The sequence below is a fragment of the Aphelocoma coerulescens genome, chromosome 8, assembly GCF_041296385.1.
Source record: "Aphelocoma coerulescens isolate FSJ_1873_10779 chromosome 8, UR_Acoe_1.0, whole genome shotgun sequence".
NCBI lineage: Eukaryota > Metazoa > Chordata > Aves > Passeriformes > Corvidae > Aphelocoma > Aphelocoma coerulescens.
The window spans coordinates 30,604,584-30,621,407 of record NC_091022.1 but is presented as its reverse complement, the minus strand read 5'-3'; the positions used below and the strand labels follow the sequence as shown (position 1 = coordinate 30,621,407).

At 44.9% G+C, this 16,824-nt stretch overlaps 1 protein-coding gene across 10 annotated transcripts in view; it reads right to left on the bottom strand.

Annotated features, from left to right (window-relative positions):
* Positions 1-7,292: 7,292 nt before the first annotated feature.
* NFIA (nuclear factor I A) overlaps positions 7,293-16,824 on the bottom strand; it is a 250,083-nt gene continuing 240,551 nt past the window's right edge. For all 10 annotated transcript variants that reach the window (XM_069023557.1, XM_069023548.1, XM_069023547.1 and 7 more), the window contains one exon: positions 7,293-14,538. In XM_069023557.1, the coding sequence (XP_068879658.1) occupies positions 14,521-14,538 (18 nt within the window). In that variant the 3' untranslated portion in view covers positions 7,293-14,520. The remainder of the gene's footprint in view (positions 14,539-16,824) is intronic.

Here is a 16,824-nt window from a genome sequence, read left to right as displayed (position 1 = left end):
TACATAATCTGCATATGTTATTTTTAGCGAACTTTCTCCCCGGGACAGCCTCATGTGCGCCACATCTTGTTCCCATGAGCGTGTTCTGCACTTGGGAGAGTTTGATTTTTTTTTTCTTCTTTTGTTTTGTACTTTTTCCTCAGTCAAGATCAGGTTTTGAATTGCAGGAGCAACACACACATACCATATTTTCCTTTCTTTTCACAGGGCTGCCTTAAGGGAGGATAAAACCCCCCAAAAGCAAAGGCGAGTGAGGTGACTCAGCTCCCGTTTCCAGGAATTTCCTTGCTTGGGATGATTTGGGGTGACTTACCATCATTCCCCCAAAGAAATAGCATCATTCTTGGGTGGAAATAGCATTGTTCTTGGTGGAAATAGCATCATTCCTGTGGAAATAGCATCATTCTTGGTGGTAACAGCATCATTCCTGGTGGAAATAGCATCATTTGGGGTATTTTGGGAGCAGGACAAGTCCTGGGTCTTTGCTGGAAACACTTTGCTGCAGGGCTGCAGGGAGTGTTGTCCTGTTGGGTGTTTTTAGGAACTGTGGCTCCAAGCTCCATGCCTGTGTGGGAGATGCAGCTCTTGGCTGGAGACTCTCAGTCCCTTGGCAGGGAAAACCCCAAGCTTTGAAACTTAGGTCTGCTTTAACTGTTTGGTGGAGAAGATGTTCCCTGAGAAAATGGGGTTTTGCCAAACTCAGAGCATTTGTGGAAATTTGCTGGCTGGAACGGGAATGCTGATTTGGGAGAACACCTTCCCATGGTGGTCAGTACATGAAGGGGATGGTGCATGCAGGCAGGATGGGGTCCATGAAGGCACCAGCAGTGTCCCATGGGCTCCTCCTTGGAGGAGCAGCCGCAGGTGAGTCTGAGTGCCCTGAGCAGAGCTGGGCCAAGGCTGTTGCTTTTAGAAAGAGAACAGCTCCATCGTAAAACTGGCTTTCATTTCCAAGGCTTTTTGTGAGCCACAGCTGACCAGGATCTTGGGATTCCCATCTGTGCTGGCCATCAGCAGCTCGTGGCTTCACCAGCACATGCCATGGCCTCTGCTCCAGTGCACAACCAGGAATTCTCTCCTGCTGAGCTGTAACCCCTGGCCCTAGTGTTCCCTGTCAAATCAGACAGGCAGAGCTCCTAGAGCACGGGAGAAGAGTTTGTTTGAGACACAGAAGAGCTGAAGAGTTTTTTTGGGTCTCACCTGGCTGCTGTCCCGACAGCGCCGTGCCACGGGGTGGGACGAACCGTGGGATTCACGGATCCATCCCGGCTCCTCTGCTCCAGGGGCGGGACCCCCGGATCCAGGGGTACAACAGGGACACGTGGTGACACATGACAAAGCACAACCTTGAGCGGCACCCACTGCGAGTGGCGTCGGGCAGCGCCGTGAGCTCCACACGGCACAGCTGCGGCCTGGTTAAAAACTCTTCCTGAGCACTTGGAGCAACGAAACCTCTTTATTCCAAGTCCTCGTTGTGTACTAATGAAGGAATAAAATAAACATTTGGTAACAAATCCAGCATATGGTTATTGTTTGCTGCAAGGACAGGGGAAAACATGACTCCATCGCTGGGCAAAAAGGCTGCAGCTGCGCTATCGCCTTTCCCCGCCGCGCTTTATTTAATAAACCTCGGCCTGCAGCCTTAACGAAATTTTTCCTTCCTCCCCCAGCCCCCAGAGCTGGTTTTGGTGCCTTCTGCCACGATGGCCACGACGGGGTCGCATGTGCCCTTCGTTAGCCGAGGAATCTGCTTTCAATTCCGGCCCTTTGGGTTGTATTTTCACAGCGACTCATTAGTCAGCGGCCGCTGACAGGCCGCTGTAAGTGTGCCATCTCCCGCATTGTTTGCATGCAAGTGCAGCGCCCAAAATGATTTATTTAGGTTTTAATTAAAATTTGTGGATAGGCCGGTGATTTTTAGCAGTGCCGGTTCTAATTTGTGGTTGCAGGGGGAAAAAAAAATAAAATGAAAAAATCAATAGGCTTGAAGAGTTTGTATTTTTAGAGTTACCTGCTGGTCACTGGCTCCTCCGGGCTGGGCAGCTCCCAGCCCTACACAGTCAGGAGAGATGGAACACCTTTTGTTCCCACATCAAAGCACAGACCTGGAATTACTCCAGCAGGTAAATCAGTGTCCCATGAGCGATGTCCTGGTGACCCCAACATGAGACCAAACCCTGAGCAGCTGCAGAATCCCAGAGTGGCTTGGGTTGGAAGGGATGTTAAAGCCCATCCAGTGCCACCCCTTGCCATGGGCAGGGACACCTTCCACTATCCCAGGTTGCTCCCACCTGGCCTTGGACACTTCCAGGGATCCAGGGGCAGCCACAGCTGCTCTGGGCACCCTGTGCCAGGGCCTGCCCACCCTCCCAGGGAACAACTCCTTCCCAAGATCCCATCCATCCCTGCCCTCTGGCACTGGGAAGCCATTCCCTGTGTCCTGTCCCTCCATGCCTTGTCCCCAGTCCCTCTGCAGCTCTCCTGGAGCTCCTTCAGGCCCTGCCAGGGGCTCTGAGCTCTCCCTGGAGCCTTCTCCTCTCCAGGTGAGCATCCCCAGCTCTCCCAGCCTGGCTCCACAGCAGATGAACTCCAGCCCTCAGAGCATCTCCGTGGCCTCCTTTGGATTCGCTCCAGCAGGTCCACGTCCTCCTTATATTTAATTATATTCTAATTTAATTAATATCCTTCAGATACTTAATTGCATGTTCAGGATCACAGCAGCACCCAGGAGGAAGGTGGGTAACAGAGGGAGGTGGCTGAGCCCTGAGGTCCCACGAGCAGGACTGGGTGACTTGTGGCTTGAAAACAGAAGACATGATTTAAAAATGCTTTGGAGGGTATGGCTTACCCTCTCCAAAATAAACTGGAATGCATGGATGCCTTCACTGGTAGCATCCCTCATTGCCCCGGAGCAGCAGTAATTTGTCTTGCTGGTAACTTTTTGTGACTCCAAATGAACAGCCAGGAGTGGAAGGATGCGGAGGTTGTGGTGGGCGAGTTGGTGAAGCCTCAGGGGCCCCCCTTGCCCTGTGGGACCCCCTGACCCCTGCCACAGTGAGAGGGGATGTGTTGCTCTTGCTGGATGAAGATTTTCTTGCTGCTCATGACATCAAGATGTGTTTTTATAAGGTGCAATAAAGCACTAAGAGACTAAACTCGTGCTGCCCCCCCCAAATTATGAAAGTTTGAAGCTTTTCTTGGCCTAATACCACGGCTCAGAGAAGTCCCTGCTGTACCTGATGTAAACATGTATTAATTAAAGCACTTTGGAAATGCAGAGTATTGACCTAACAGGCCATAATGGCTCTTCTTGAGCAATTACAATCCATCACACAGCTCCAGACTTCGGGAGGGATTCTTTTCGGAGGCGCGTGCGTTATTGACCTGACGGCCCTGGGTGGTTTCCTCCCTCACACAGACCTTTCCTGCCCCAGGGCTCGCATCCTTCCCAGGGAAATAGTTGGAGGGGGAGGCCTTAAATCCCTTAAAATTAATAAATAGGATGTATTCCATCCTGCCCCCTCCCCACCATGTGCCTCCTCTCCCACTCCCTGTCGCCAAGGGCACTTTAAAGCCTTTCCACCCACCTGCAGACCCCGGGAAACACCCAGAGCAAAATATTTATATCTAAAAGAAAAACTTTGTGCTTTCCCGTGGTGGAAACCCTTCTGAAATAAAGCATTTGTCTCCTGAGACTTACACCTTCTAATTTAATTTTCCCCTAAATCAAACAGGGTATTAATCCACAATAGAAAACACGTTCCACTTGCACAAACAATATTTAAATGGTATAATAGGGACATCTTTTATAAATACTTCTAACAAATCCTGAAAAAAACCTGAATGTGTGGGCTATAATTAATAGAAATGCCAAGTGCCAGCTAACCAGGAAAACTCCAGCATCATAAATCTGCCCCGAGCCTTCTCACACAAGCTGATGGATGGCGACTTGCAGCTTAAATATTTAACAATCAATAATTCAAATACCTATCCTACCCTATTAAATTTGTCACATTTATTTATACATGCAACATCCAGCTGAAGTTTCTCTAAAAGTTGGGCCTCTTCCACCTAGTAACAACATGAAGAATTTTGGAAGAGCGTTGGAAGGGGAAAAAAGGCGCCGTGATATGAAATTCCTGTGGGGAAACAAGGAACAATGGGGGGGGTGGAAATTAAACCCTGTATCCCAAAGTAGTTGGCTGTGTCTCCCTCACACTAATGGGTTTGGATAATGCAGCGTGCAGGCAGGTGCTGGGTCCTATGAATCACATTTAGAGGAATATTTTCCAATTTCTTCGCCGCCCAAGGCAGGGAGCTGCCGTTCATCCTCCGCAGATGAATATTTCGGTGGCACAGGGTGGGCTGCAGCCCCTGCCCACACATTGCGTCCCTCCCAGAGGAAATCCTGCAAAAAAATAAGGAGCCCTGGAGAAAGAGGTGGCTTTGGGGCTGCCCTGAACTGCAGCAACCCTTTGCTTTGCCTCGTGTGAGGGTAGAGTGGGACAAGAATAAATAAATAAATAAGCACATGCTGAGTGCAGCACTGGCAAGCAAGAGGATGATGATGATAACAATTGTATCAGTACTACTACTAATATTACTATTAATAATGAAATGACATATTTCCAGCTTGCAGCACCAGCAGCCCGACTCCGTATCTCAAAAGGTTTTTGGGAAAGTGGGACGACTGCATGGTTTATCAGGTGCCTCCTCTCCTCTCCAACGGCCCCCATAAAAATAACATCAATGGGAAAAAGAGCTTGGCTCTGTTTCCATCAGTCCAGAGGAAGAGGAGGTGGCTCAGAGCATCCCATGTGCTGCTGGACACTTGGCCATGCCTCCAGCTGCCTCTGGCATGGAGGGTCCCTTGGACCCCTGCCCACTGTTGGTTTTAAAGGAGCACCAAAACTGACCTAAGGGGTTACAAAAGTCCTGGGCCCAAATTTCTGAGAGGATTTGAAAATCCCCGTGGAACTATCTATGGGTAAGGGACAAAGGGTGTTGACTGTGGTCCCTGTCCCCACCAGAGTGTGCCTGTGGGCCCGAATTACAGTGGCATAAATTTCTGTGGCAAATTTATTGCCATAATTTATCAGCTCCTGTTGCTGAACGGCCAAGCAGTTAATTTTGAAATGAAGTGGTGCCATTTTCATCAATACCTGTGTGCTAACTGCCCATCAAAACATCAGCTGCAATTAATACAGCGTTGCTGAAGGCACTGAACCAATAAATATTTCCAGTCTTGGCTGGTCTTCAGCAGATGTCGGACAGACCCATCGCCTTGGTGAGTCCTGTTCCAGTTGCATCAACAGGAACGTTTGCATTTAAGGAAGAGGTTAAGTAGCCAGATCTCCCTCTGAGCAGGGTAAAGCCTCTGCATTTCCCTGCCTAAATGCCACCCTGTCCTTTTTCCACCCAAAGTTTTTGATTTCTGTGAGGGGCTATTGCATATTCCTCCTGCGTCCTGAGCCAGGCTGGCACATATTGATAGCGATAAATAATAAATGGGATTTATTTCCTTAGATGCTGATGGAGACCTTTTCTCCCACAGGAAGAAAGAGAAAGCAGAAAGCTGGAGGGAAAGAAAACGTGCAAGGAAAGGAGGAGGAAAGCAGAAGGTGGTGCCTGAGCCCCGGCTGGTGCTCACTCCTCCGCTCCCAGCATGGCCATCACCCATGTGGGACAGGGTCATCGCTTGCACCCCTCCTGCTTCATCCACCAAACCCAGGGAAGCCTCAGCCAACACCCTGAATAATGAAGGGTATAAATAAATAACAGTGAATGATTTTTTAGGGAGGGATGGACAAGAATGGGGAACGGGCAGCGGTGAGGAGCAGTTGGAGCCAATGGACAACACCTCCCTTTGTCCTAGCATTGCACTTTTTTTAAGCAGGTTTTAATTTTTCTGTGATGTACACAGGTGAGTTCCTGTCCCTCCCTCCCCTCCTGGTAATCCCCCATGCTCACAGCCAGTGCTTGGAAGAAGCATCCAGCTCTGGCAGCCCCGTGGGACATTCTGGTCCACACCTGGGCTCACTTCCAAGCCGACAGGGCACTACCACCACCATATGGGCTGTTTTTCACCCAACTGGGACAGCGAGCACAGGCTCAGCACCCTCACCCCCCCTCTTTCTCCCTCCTTCCTCCCAGAGCTTGTGGGGGTGAAAGGGGCCAACAGTGTTGGCAAGCGCCTGCCTGGGGTACTGTGTTTTCTTTGAGGACAGATTTGGCTTTTCCTTACTGTCTGGTCTCCTTTATGAGAAAAAAAAGCCAAATTGAACAGGCTCCAACCTGTCCTCAGCTGCCACTCTGTGCATCAGTGCCAGCATTGCCCACGTTGGAGGCAGCGACCGGGACATGGCGAGGGGCACAGACAGGGTCCCCCCTGGGGATGGTGACATTAGAGCTGTGCTCAGCCTGACCCTCCCGCCCTGGCCTTTTAGCCAAAACCAAAACTCTGTGGAGGTGTGAGAAAGGAAATACCAGCGGTTTATGAGTGTCAGGCAGCTATTTGTTAGAAAACACTCATTTCCCCCCAGATAAAATGGAAGAGCTGGTGTTGCAGCTGGTGCTGCCCAGGGAAGGGCTGGGGGTCACGGCACCCCCCGTCTCCTGTCCCTGAGGGCAGCGGCAGAGCTGCACCAGCCCTCACCCTCCATCGTCCTCAGTGTCTGCTTTTAAGTAGAAAACAACCGGGGTTGCTTAAATGCAATAAACCCTTGCTGCAAATACTAAATTCTGCGCCTATCTTTTAAGCAAAAGGGGTTGGAGAGTGAAAAACTTCGAAGGAAACTTTAACATTTGTAAAAAAGCCTAATTTTTGCCTATTTCTGCACCCAGAACCCTGCAGAGAGGGGCAGCTCCAAGGTCAATCCCAGCAGCCACGGCTCCTCGGAAATTTGGTAATATTTTTATCGCTTAGCTACACTTAAAGATGTAGCATTTGCAGCATTTATTAATCTCCTGGATCTTTCCTAGGTGTGCTTCATGTCTTTAATTTGGACAGTTAATCCGCAGAGATTTGCTGAGGATTAATCCGATACCGAGCGAGGAACGATTTTGTGTGGCGGGACATCAAAAACACGGCGAAGAGTGGCCGATGTGACAAGAGCGATTCGATCTAACCAAATACCCCCATGATTTGGGATGAAGCTGCTGCCTGGGAGCCTGTCCAGGCTGTAGGGCTGGGGCCAGGAGAGGCTGAAGCCCGCGGCGGCCGGCGATGCTCACGGTCCTACAGCCGCAACCCCACCCCGTGCCCGGCTGGGAGTAAATAACAACACGGCCTGTTAGCATTAGCAATTTTTTATTTTCCTTTTTTGTTGCATAGGAAATGCAGTACTTGCTTCCAGTAATTGTATTGTAATGTGAGAAGGTGGTAGCACTAATGGTTGAATACAAGAGTTAAACTAATCCACACCAGCTCAAAAAACCTGCGGAGACTTAGTTGAATAAGAATGGATGCCCACAGTGATTCTCAACCAATTACAATTTTTTTCACAGAACACAGTAAAACTAAAATGGTAACTATGAGAGTCAATACAAGTATACTAGAGGCACGAGGGGCCTGACTCATAAAAAAAATGAACACGACATGGTATTAACACGGGTGTCAAGTGAATTTGCAGCAGATCTTTCACACGGCCGGTGGAAATTTTAGCGCCTCAAATCTCAACCCGCCGCTGAGGGACTGGGCTGGGCTGGGGCAGAGTTCAGGAGAACCCGCATAGCCAGCCAAAATGGAGATTTCTCCTTGATTGTATTTCCCAAGAATTTCGTGGCCCTGTCCCCAAGGCAGCGGCTGCAGCCGGGCACGGGGCGCCGGCAACAAGGACGAGCGGCATCAGTGGCGGATGCCGAGCCGGGCGCTCTCGCCCTACCATGCTCCGTCTAGAAACTCATCTTCTTTTTGTTTTGCCCCTCATATTAATTTGTGGATGCAGATAAAAGGGGGGGATTTCACCCAACACAATTGTTTTTGTTCATGCTCAAGCATAGAAGATTAACTAAGTGGAAAATAGTCTTCCCTAAAAAAAGGCGTCCAAAGTACAAAAGTTCACATTGCGGGCGAGCGCTCGCCCCGACGGAGGGTTTCTCTAGAGCTCAGAGGTAGCGATCGAGCGCGTCTTGTTCTGGTGCGGACAAGATCTCTTTTGTGATCGAGTCGCCGTGTCCCGAGCCCCCGGCACTGGCCCGAGCCGTCCTCCCCCTTTTCCTCCTGCCAACCTGCACCTCTGGGGTTCGGAGCATGGTCCTGCGCTGCCTCGCCTCCTCCGCAGCCCCTTCCCACCGATTCCTGGTCTCCGCGGGGCTGGGGGAGACGGAGAGGGGAAGGGGAGGGAGAGCAGGGCCAGCAGAGCTCGCCAGGGCTAAGCCCACCCTCAATTTGGAGGAGAAAAGCCCACCAGCCTCCCGTGTTAATAGCAAAGGAGCTTTTATGAATCGGGCCCAAAGTTTGTACAGAGTTTGTTTGAAGAAAAATATTGCAACTGTGCATGAAACTAAACAACCACATGAGGTTTTTTTTTTTTCTTTTTTTCTTTTTTTTTTTTTTAAAGGGTTTTTTTCTTTCTATATGAGGAAGTCTGGTGTGAAGAAGGGTCAAGCATGGGTACCTGGTTCACCGCTGCCCATTAAGAAATCTCTCGCAACATGAGCTCGGTCTCGTTTGTGGGTTTAAAGGACTGTCCCTTCAATTTGAACTGTTCTTCAGAGCAAGCTCTCTGAATTCTTAGGGTAGCTTTTCGAGACTAAAATCTTACCAGGCACGGATTTCTGGTCTCAAACACCATGTCCTGCCCTCTAGGAAAAAAAAAAAAAAAAAAAAAAAAAGAAAAGGAAAAAAAAAGAAAAAAAAGAAAAAAAACCCAAAACACAAGTAATACTGAATTTAAGTAAATGTATACCTCCAAAATACTGAAAACACCCCAAATCAATAAAGACAGAATTTGCGTTCTCAGTGAAATATCTTTAAACCTATCTGACAAGAACCAAGTCAGAAAAAAAGACTAACATAACTTTGAGTAATATTCATACAGCTACTAAGCATTATGGAATAGCATGCATTAATATTGTACGGTTATTTTACATCACCTATATCAGAAGGTTCTGACAGACAGCGAAGGCTACCGGTGTAGAAAAATCTTACTTCAGAAGAGCAATATAATACAGATTTCACAGGCACTACATTTTAATATATCAGGTATTATGCTGGTTTTCTTATAATTCTTTCTGTCCTAAAGCTGGCATTATAACAATGACCGAAAAGGCAAGGATCGAAGTAAACGGAAAGTAGATACCAAAGTTGATATATTCTTTTCTTTTTTTTTTTTCAGATAGATTAGTGCATAGTTTTCATGCAGATAAACACTGCTATGCATTTACATTGTTGGAAAGCAGAGTGAATTGAGCCCAAGTTGTCACATTTTTGTAAATCATTTTGCCAGCCTGTAATAGCACCATGTAATGGATTTGCATTAAACATTAAATTGATTTCAGAATTGGTGACACAGTATTCACTACAGTTAAGTGCTATGGAATAGCTTCAATGTTACCTGCTATATATCAAAGCAATTTTCATCCCACTGCTTTTTTATTGGAAAAAATAAAAGGAAAATGTACTCGATACTAATTAGACTATTGCGCAGCCTTGGACTTGATGATGGCATAGCTGGGTTTACTGTCAAACAGTAATACATGCATTGACTTCAAGACAAAATTGGCATTGTAAGCTTGATTTAATGAAAATCCTGCCTAGCAGGCAGTGTTAACTTCACAAGACCTGCCTCTGACAGACCTCATGAGGTTGATTTTGTTATTTATTTATTGTTTAGGTGCCATTGAAGCTCTCCTTACATTGTCATGCCGGTTATGGTTTTAATTTTGTTCGATGGAGGCCTTCTACCAATAAAAAAAAAGAAAAAAAAAAAGATATTTCCAGAGACACAATGCAAAGTACAATATTAACTGACATTCTTAAAAAAAAAAATAATTCACCACAAGGAAAAAAAAACTGTTTTAGGCTATGTATCTGGGTTTTTTTGTATTTTTGTACAGTAAATATTTTATAACACTGTTACTACAAAGCTGCAAATATACGGAACAAAGAGAACTAGAGAAAGAAAAAAAAAATGTTAGAGGGATTTTGCATATTCCTGTGGGCTGACTGAATACTGTGGAGTTGAGAAAACTTGGTGTTTCTTTTCCCCTTCAACCTTAAGGGGAGGGGGAACAAGCAACAGAGACAAAGTGTACCATGGCTGCCTAAACTCGAAGCCCGAAAGTTTTTTTATTATAAAGGAAGAAGAATAAATAATAATGGCATTGCTGGGGTGTGCGGCATGAGAAAAGCAAGTGCCCTCGCTCAAAAGAAATTAAAAAAAAAAACAAACAAAAAAGAGGGGAAAAAAGAAAGGAATTAACTTGGGAAAAGTCAATTTTTGCTAAGCCATCCCTAGGGCTTTAAATTTGGATGGGCGGGGGTGGGTACAGGTCAGAGAATTTGTGCGTCTGACGGTTCTGGAGAGAAGGAGACGGGGAGGTAAAAAAAGTTGTTGGGTGACGCCAAAGGAGCGCCCGGCGCGGGGCCGGGGCTCTGCTGCTGCCCGCACACCAGGACCATCCAGGGATGGATGGATGGCTGGCTGGCTGGCTGGCTGGCTGGGTGGGTGGATGGATGCTCCATCCCTCCTGCCCATCCCTGCTGGCCTCCCCGCTCCTCTAAAGGAGGACTAAAACACTGTTTGTTCTCTACACCTGCACAGAACGGAAGTGCCGCGTTTCCTGCGTGAGAGGAAGGTGAACGCAAACTGAATTTAGTGTGTAATACTTTACAACCCCTGTTGGTTAACACCCTTGACCTCCTACCTAATGTTTTAAAGCCTTTAAAACATTTTTTTTTCTCGCAATTCTGCTCAGAGTTCCCTAACTTTAGCGTCATCAAACTTAATATGACAAAAATACCTTCAAAAATACAGCATACCTGTAATGTCCATTTACAATGGTTCTTCAGTAGCCTATACTTCTCAAGCATAGGAATATGCTATACCATTGAGAGAAGAAAAATAACTGTATTTAAATACATACAAAAAAAGGAAACGGGAAAGTTTTTAACTTAAATCCAGTTCCCAAAGGAAAAAAAAAAAAAAAAAAGCAATTCTATGAACGCTGCCTTTATAACGAACAATCAGAAATTCCACTAAGCTAATTTGACAGAAATTTTTCCTCATTTAAACAACATTACAAAAGTCCTGCATTATAAAATAGGGTAGAATAAATCAGTGTAATCAATAAAACTATACAACATACAAATTACATATCTTCTGAGTGGGCAGTTTAATTCTCTCTCTTTGCAGCCATGACTACAACATGCTCACTAAAAACAACTAACTGCCCAAACTATTGCTTAGTTTGTTTTGTTTAAAAAAGGGTGCAATTTTATTGTATATACAACCAATTTACTGGTAATACCTTGTCTCATAGCAAGGTTCTGACAAAATGTTTGTCTAGGCTTTTTTCCCTTCACTGTGAAGCACTGAAAGCTGCTATTTTTTTTTTTTTTAGTGCACATATGTCTTAATAAAGTAATGCCCAGCTAAGTGCTATAGGGAAGGCAAAGGATGCTGGCTAGAGGATGTGATACCATATACTAACAATCACACAATACAATAGAGCAAAATGACTACTCAACCACTTATCAGACACATATGAAAATCCAAAACATTTTATTTTTTCCTTAAATAGAGAATAACCAGTAAACAATTTTCAGAACTTGGAAGTTTAAAAACGTGCATATAAAAATGGGCATTATATACTTTTATTGAATGTGGATTGATTGCAGTCTGCTAATAAAAATGGGTGTGGGATCTGAAGAAAAAGGAAGTTTTTTTTTTTTTTAAGGCTTGCTTGTGAAAGGAACAGTTGTAAAACAAAAATTGCTTGAAGCAGGGTTCAGCTTAGTGCTTCACAGTTTGACTGCTTCTCTAAGAAGAGCCCTTCCTGCATGTGCATTCAAAAATCACAAAAGTACAAAGACAAACACCTAAAACACACTGCGTCAAGTGCAGCACCAACTTTGGTCAAATAAAAAAAAATTAAAAGAAAAATTAATAATTGCTAAGCTTTTCTACATGATATAAGCAGGTATTGCATATTTTCATATATCTGGGAGAAAACAAAACAAAAAAAGGAAGACTCCAAATAAAAGGTAAAATGCAGCAACATCCAAAAATACTGATAATCTAGCATCTACAGATCTCAGAATAGCACTGCCACTGACCATACAGGACAATAAACACTACTCCTATCTGCGGAACAACTAACATCCTATTTAATTCTAGATGTTGGAACTGACAATGGCTGACATAAAAGTCACATTTACAAAAAGTGTCTCCAAATGCTTGACTAGGGAAAAACCCCTTTCAATATAGGAACATGTGCAACAATTCCACAAATAATCGCTATCCAGGGCAAGGCACATTGATATGGAATTTTTTTTTTTTTTTGTTTCGTGCAAATTAAGAAAACAAAACAAAACATCGTTTCAGGGAAAAGATGAGGAGCAAAGTGTCTTCCCAAGAATTTCAGTTACTTGATTGTATAGGACAGTAGTAGAAACCCTTCTGAAGGGTCGAACAAACATAGTTTAAAGGCAAGTGCCTGGAATAGGGATTACAATATTGTGTCTTAATGCACTCTACTTTACCCTACATTAACTATATAAAAATTAGTTACTAACACTAGAACATGCAGAGACTTTCTCTGATTAGCTGGACTCGCCAACCAGAACGTATATATATGTATAGTATAGGAAACCTTCTTAAAGTTGCATGTGAAGCAAAGGGGTGCTCCGCTGTCTGATAGAAAAAATCACTTGCACTCTTTTTTTTTTTCTTTTTTTTTCCTTTTTTTTGTACATAAGATACAGGACGTTTGGGGTCCAAACTTCTTTTTTTTTTTTTTTTTTTTTTCTTTTTCTACTTATTTGTCTGTTTTTTTTTTTTTTTTTCTTCTTCAGCAAGTGCCCTTGCTTTGAACTGGCATAAGTTGTAAGATCAGCATCGTTCGTTTCTGTAATGATTTCTTCACAGTCCAGAAAATGTACCAGTTCAGGGACACGAAGGTGTTTTACTTTCTGGACCGTTCTCTCTTATTCCCAAGGTGTTTGAGAACTGATAAACCCTATATTGCCGGAAACACGTAAAATTTGTCAGAATTGGCATAATCCATTATAGTGACTTTTAGCTTATAAAATTAACAGATATTATGATTTCATTTTAGTTATGTGCTTTGATAACAGAAAATGATTAATTAGCATTTAATGTAGTTAACATATTGTGGTAAAAGCACCATTAGATTTGTTTTTTTTTTTTTTAATTTTCCTTCAGTTTTAAAGGGATACAAGTTCAACAATAAAAAACATAAAAAGCAAAAATAGCTCCCCTTTTTCTTGCAAGGCTGTTTTTTACCCCAATAATTTAGAGTCCTGGGGTGGAAGGACTTGGAAAACAAAAATAGAATTTTCAACAATCTCTATCTTACAAAGATATTTAGCTATCCAATGAAATTGCACTTTACTCAATTCAAAATTCGATTGTTTTGATTGATTCCTGTCAGTTTCTGTCAAAACAGACCAACTTCCCCATTTCTGTGTGAATTTTTGTGTAATTGTTGAAAATTGTTGAAAAATGTTTTTTTTTAAATGTAAGTGCAGCATTTCAAACTTTTTTTCTTTTTTTTCTTTTTTTTTTTTTTAGTGAATAGTAGTAGTTTGATGTTTTAAATCGCTCTGCAATCGAGTGGAAAAAAATTGTTGACAATGCTCTTATGGTTCATGTTACGTCTCTAAGTGCCGACTGTAAAAAAAAAAAAAAAAAGAAAAAAAAACCCCAACAACAACAACAACAACCAAAAAAAAAAAAAAGAAACCTGCATTTTTTTTTTTTTCCCCGATATGTTACAGAAAAAAAACATGCTCTATGTCTGTCCGGTAAGTTATATATTGCAGAATTCAGCTACTACAAAAGTTATAGTTTTAAGTGTGTTTCATGATTTCTCAAGAAGTCTCACACCTGTATGGGAAAATCCGATGAGGATACTGTAAAACAGTTAGGCTCCATATGGAAAGTGTGTTACAACAGCGAGTTGGTAAGCAGCAGCAGAGGCTAGTTCTACTCAGTGTCACCTAACGCTTACACTACCAATGAGACACTTCAAAAGTTATGAAGCCCAACCATTTCCAGCACCATATGAGAAATTACAACAGTCCTAAAGTTGTCTAAAAAAAAAAAAAAAAAAAAAAATTAAAAAAAAATTAAAATCAAATCTCGAGAGAAAGTTACGGCCTTTGCCATTCAACCATAACGTTTGCCATTTCCATGTACGAGTTTGCTGTCGGTGTCTGCTCGCCTCCCCTTCCGCCGATGTGAAGTCGCTGCGCTGCGTTGCTGCTGCTTCCGTGTTACAGAGGTGGGAAGGGGTCTGGTGGTCTGTCCGGTGCGTGGTGGGAAGCGGAGACTTTTATCCCAGGTACCAGGACTGCAAAAGAGAAAGCAGAAGAGTCAGCCCCGGCCGCCCGCTCTCGCCGCTTCCCCAAGGGCTCCGGGCACCGCCGCCAGCCTCCTCCGCCAAGAGGGGGGCTAATTGAGACCGTGACGAATTGACCTAATTACAAAGCTTAATTAAAAATACTGTACAAATCAATATATTTTTTTTCCCTCGCCGACAGTCGCTGGACATAGCTACAGATGAACGCGGGGGTCATGTCACGTTACAAGTTATCAATCTTTTTAATAGATGATGGCTTGAAGATCCCTCCAGTTCACTTTTGTCTAATCCCCTGAAAAGGCGATACACATTCGCCTCTCTGTGCCATTTATCACCCTGCAGTCGGGGTTTTCTTGGGTATTTAGGCATGTGCCAGCATAAGCATCTGTTGCTTTATACTGCCCTGCTTCAACTGTCTCGCTGGAACAGATGCACAGAAATTCAACAACAGGGCTGTTTTCTTAGGAGAAATGTGGATCGCTAGAGAAAGGCCAGGATAAAGCAAATCTGGGGAAAAGTGGATCAGCGAAAATGTCCCGTACCTCTGCCCGTACTTGTGTTTCAAAACAAAACGTGGGCCTCAACTAATAGCTTTTCTTAGGGAAAATATTTTTTTTTCTTTTTTTCTTCTTTTTCCCAAAGGGAGGGAATTCCCTGGGAATTCAGCCCCGCAACAATACCGTCCTTAACCCAACGGCGCAGATGCCCAGAGTACAGAAAGCAATTTCGCTCCTCCATAGGAAAATAAACACAGTTGGGAAGCTGGAGTGGGCTCTGCTGGAGCCGGGGCAGTGCCACTGCACCGGGGAGAGCCCGTCTCAGCCCCGGCAGGGTCAGCCCAACCTGAACCCGGGATGAATGAGAGCAGTGTTAGGCCCTGGGACCGTGCGCGCGGGGGGATGCTCCTTGGCAATGACATATTGCTGTGGGAATACACCAACAAGCGGCAACTATTTAGCCTGGAGTAAAGTAATACAACAAGAAAGACTCAGGTATTAAAGAGCCGTTGCTGATACCCCCTGTTTTTTGTTGGGGCTCCTGTAATATATGAGGTGTGTCTGTGTGCGTGCACAGCCCGATGACAAGTTTTACCAAGTTTTTCCTCCGCTCGTTTTCGGCCTCTGACGTGATTGATAGCACAATCAGCTCGGGGAGGATTTATGAACATTTACAGAAGACTCTGAGGCAAGTTTCATGTGGGACTTGGAGATTATGTGGTCTTGCCATGGAGGTAGGAACTGGTAAAATAAATAGCAGGATTGGAGAAGTTGTCCTGCTTCCAATACACCTCATTAACTAACTCTTCCTCTGCTCGCCCTTCTGAATACAAACACACCGGTCCCATATCGACTCCATCTATTGCCTACAGATTTTATATTTAGACTTACTCAGGCTGCAATTAAACGAAATAGTTCTCATATGTAAAGTTTATAAACAGAGGAAAGTTCTGGCAGGGTTCGTGAAGCGAAGCCAAGTCCCGTTCCCCTCCCTGACTGCGGGGCCTTACTGATTTTTAGGAGGGTGCAGGGACGTGGAGTGTGGGCTGTGCTGTGCTGTGCTGGAGGCATCTCCAGCCACTGCCGGCACCTCTGGCCACTGCCAGCTCCCAACTTCTCCAAACTTTTCAGGGCTGTCCCTCACGCTTGTTGTTTCAGCATGACAGTTTTTGGCCGGACTAGGAACTGTGGCAGTGCCCAGCAGGGAAGAGAGGGGGCAAAGTCTGAGAAGGGAGGGAGCAGAGGGGTTAAAACTTCGAGGTGATGGAGTAGAGGGGTTACAGACTGAGAGATGATGGAGTCAGGGGGCTTAAGACTGTCAGGTGATGGAGTAGAGGGGTTAAAGATTGAGAGGAGATGGAGTAGAGGGGTTGAACACCGCGAAAGGGTGGAGTGGAAGGGCTGAACACTGTGAGGCGATGGAGTAGAGAGGTTAAAACTGCAAGGTGATGGAGTAGAGAGGGAGGCGATGGAATAGAGGGGTTAAAATTGCGAGGTGATGGAGTGGAAGGGTTAAAGGCTGCGAGGCCGTGGAGTGGAAGGGCTGAACAGTTCCAGGCGATGGTTCCCATCTCCAGCGCTGATGTCCGGCTCCTCCACGGCCGCTGGCCCGGCACATGGCCCGCCGGTGGCGGGAGCCCTCGCCACTCCTCCCTCGTTTTCAAAAGCTGATTTTTTTTTTTTTTAAAGCAGGAAATAAAAAAAAAAAAAAAAGAAAAGAAAAGGGAAAAAAAAAAAAAAGAAAAAGAAGCGCAGAGGCTGCGGAGGTGGGGCCGCGCGG